The 3517-nt window shown below is 36.9% G+C and overlaps 1 protein-coding gene across 1 annotated transcript; it reads left to right on the forward strand.

Annotated features, from left to right (window-relative positions):
- Nucleotides 1-1661: 1661 nt before the first annotated feature.
- LOC149258468 (dehydration-responsive element-binding protein 1D-like) lies at nucleotides 1662-3243 on the forward strand. Its single transcript, XM_089371597.1, has one exon. It carries the CDS (start codon nucleotides 2182-2184, stop codon nucleotides 3136-3138), a length of 957 nt encoding a protein of 318 aa, XP_089227723.1. The 5' UTR covers nucleotides 1662-2181; the 3' UTR covers nucleotides 3139-3243.
- The last annotated feature ends 274 nt before the right edge of the window (nucleotides 3244-3517 follow it).

Raw genomic sequence — 3517 nt, forward strand, 5'->3', positions numbered from 1 at the left:
ACCGGTTGGATTGTTTTCTTACTTTAATGTTATTCAAGTAATATATGGTAATATTGGCTATCACAGCCTATATTGATATGGACCTGACCTGTCGCTGTCCTGATATTAGACATGAAATTAAAAAATCTATATATATATATATATATGTGATAACTTGTTGGATACTCTTCCTTTCCTTTATGCATTAAAAAACTTGCCGGCACTGTTCATGAAAACTGCGAGATTGACAGGGGAAGCTTTTTCCACACCAGTCCAGTCGAATGAAAGACAAAGCGGTTTCTCAGACGGTTCTTGGACATCATTTTGCGGCTAGTACGAATCTAGAGGGTTTGGCAAAATCTAGGGAGTCGTGGAGGTAAAAATCGGGAGATCGTACTTTGAATTTTGGGGCCATAAGGTTGCGCAAAAAGATATTTTATTATTCACCGATGGTATATAGTATAGTATAGTATGCTGGTTGGAATTTGAATTCGGATTCTAATACGATATAGTATAGTATATTAGTTGGAATTTGAATTCGGATTCTAATACTATATGATATCGAAATAATTTGATTTAAAAAAAATTAATTTGAGAAAAAAGGTTTATTAAATAATTTAATTTAAAATTTTTTAATTTGGGAAAAATTTATGAACATATTTTAAAAATTTATTTATATATTTGACATAGAAATAATTTGATTAAAAAATTTTCAATTAGGAAAATTTCAACTACATATTTTGAAAAATATATTTATATATTTCAAAATTTAGGGAAGTTGCTTATAATTTGAATAAGGGTAATTGTTGTTTTGGCTTGGCTTGCCGATTCCGTGTGAGCTGTGAGAAATATAAGGGACAATTTATTAATGTGTTTTGACAGCCTGTTAAGGAAATTCTTTTATTAAATCAGTTTTAATTTTTTGTTTTAATGTTTTTCTTTTATAAGAATTGAATTTTGATGGATAATTTGATCAAATTTGGTAATTATGGTATATTTTTAGATCTTAGACTTTTGTGATCTATATTACAAATGATAATGTTTTTAAATTTTAGACTTGTGTGATCTATATTGCAAATGATAATGTTTTTAAGTAATTCTAATTCTTTTTACCAATTTGATCGAATTTGGTAAGTATGGTATAATGTTAGATCTTAGACTTTTGTGATCTATATTGCAAATGAAAATGTCTTTAGGATTAATCACATCATTAGGATTTGGTGGGTTTCAAACCAACTAATATGCACTAGGGTTGGGTCAACGTACCAACTAATATGCACAAGGATTTGGTCAACGTTTCAAACCAACTAATGCGGTTTATCCCGAGACTTTTGTCTTGAGGTGAACCACGTTAGTTGGTTCGAAACCTCCAGCAAATCAAGATGATGTGATTAATCCAAAAAATATTCTCATTAACTATTACGTATATAGGTATGTTTTCTAAAAAAGACAATATTGTCCCATCATCATTTCATTAATTATTTTCAAAAAATCTGATCGTGGAATGTTTTGAGTTATTTTGTGATAATAAAATCAATTTACACATCCAAAGTACTACAGATTGACAACTGTAACGTGAATTTCAAAAAATATCTAATAGCTAAATTCCATGATTTTTAAGCCAAAAAAACATCGACTCCTCAGACTAGTCTGTATATATATATGACGAGAATTTGTTAAAATGTAATGTAGTCGGTAACTGAAAGAGAGGAGAGACGCACACGTTCTTTGCACGGTTTGCATTGTGAGCTATTTTGGAAGCGGAGGGATTCGATTCGTGTTTGGTCTGTGTAAACCGTGGCATCACTGCGATGCTTGTAAGAGTAATTTTGTTGAAATTTGGGAGGGGAAGAGGGCCCATTGTACGTTGTATGGGAACAGGCTAGAGAAATAAACGAAAAGCGTTTGGCCTGAGGTCGCTGTTAACAGGTCTATGCCAGCCGCAATTATATTATGATTAATCAAGGGCCATTAGTTTTTTTTATTTTTCAATCTTTTTCCTCCTCCCAACGTGATCTGGGCCTCGCCAGTATTTGGAACGGGCGTTGGCCATACGGAGGGTAGCTGCTTGATTGTAATTTTTCATTGTATTGCGGCCTCCGCACATATATATACAGCAAGCAATTCCACGTTGTTTGCCATCAGTTAATTAGGCCCAAGGCATCGTGATAAGGTTGAGTGTATATTCGACATTCGGCGAGAATGGTACTCTCGTTTGAACCAGAGTCGAGTCCCTGTTGCGGATTGAATGAGCAGCAGGGCCGTAGTAGTTGTGCAGATTGTGGTCCTCTGGTTTCTATAAATTCGTGTATAAGTCCTGATCTATCAGAGGGGAACTGTATATATCACTCTGCCATAATTGATGCAGCTTCATCTACTTCCACCGGAAGCTCCGGCTCGGATTCTGCGCTCGCATTGATGCAGAGTAGGTCGCGAAAGCGCCGTGCTGCGGAGATTAACAATGCAGACGATTCTGGCGAAGAGGAATCTGCTGTTTGTAATGGAGATAAGCAGGGGGGACGAGGTAAAGGAAACCGGCACCCTGTTTACAGAGGCGTGAGAATGAGGACTTGGGGGAAATGGGTTTCAGAGATTCGAGAGCCCAAGAAGAAGTCAAGAATTTGGCTGGGGACGTTCCCCACACCAGAGATGGCGGCTCGAGCCCACGACGTAGCGGCTCTGAGCATCAAGGGGAAATCTGCATTTCTCAATTTCCCCAACCTCGCGGCCTCGTTGCCTCGACCTGTTACATTGTCCCCAAAGGACATCCAAGCAGCTGCTGCGGCCGCTGCGGCTGAGTTTCAAATACCAAAAGATCTTAGCGAGGATCGATCCCTGGACCGCGCGGAGATGAGCTCTGTGAGCCCTGTTCATGGGGACGCTCTGGTCCCTGCAGAGTCGAGAGATAATGAACAAGCAGTAGCAACAGATTGTGCGCCGTCGAATTTGGCTTGGGTTTCGAGTTTTCTTTCGGAGAATGAGTCGATGATCATAGATGACGACATTCTGTTCGATCTGCCCAATTTTCTATGCAATATGGCAGAAGGTCTATTGGTAGCCCCGCCATGGCTCCTTGAACAAGAAGATTTATATGCTAATAATTATTATGCTGCTGATAATGTTTATGAAGGAAATGGAGTTATGTCTCTCTGGAACTAGTCATGGAAAAATCCTTCATGAGTTTCAATTGCAATAATATACTGTACATGTGAGATCGATCAGTTGCAATAATATAATGTATATATGTGAGTTTATATTGTAAAATGTGATTTTATATGGGATTATGTGCTTAAATAGTTTAAATATTGAGCATCATGTATTAAGTTAATGATTAGTTCGATTTGTTTTACCATTTTGTATTTTCATCTATTAACAATTTGTATTCTCATCTATCAACAATGACGACAAATTAATGATTGGCTAAATACTTTTCCATCTTATATTTTCACCATCAATAACCACCGCAGCAGCATTAAAATGCCTGAATCCTTAGTGAGGAATGATACTTGAATTTAGTTCAGTTCGGAAGAAATACATG

The sequence above is a fragment of the Pinus tabuliformis genome, chromosome 6, assembly GCF_031772625.1.
Source record: "Pinus tabuliformis cultivar Carrire ecotype Pingquan chromosome 6, CPIR1, whole genome shotgun sequence".
Classification (NCBI taxonomy): Eukaryota; Viridiplantae; Streptophyta; class Pinopsida; order Pinales; family Pinaceae; genus Pinus; species Pinus tabuliformis.

Bases quoted from the DNA above. Each gene is read 5' to 3' on its own strand.
- LOC149258468 (XM_089371597.1), top strand. From the start codon at position 2,182: ATGGTACTCTCGTTTGAACCAGAGTCGAGTCCCTGTTGCGGATTGAAT.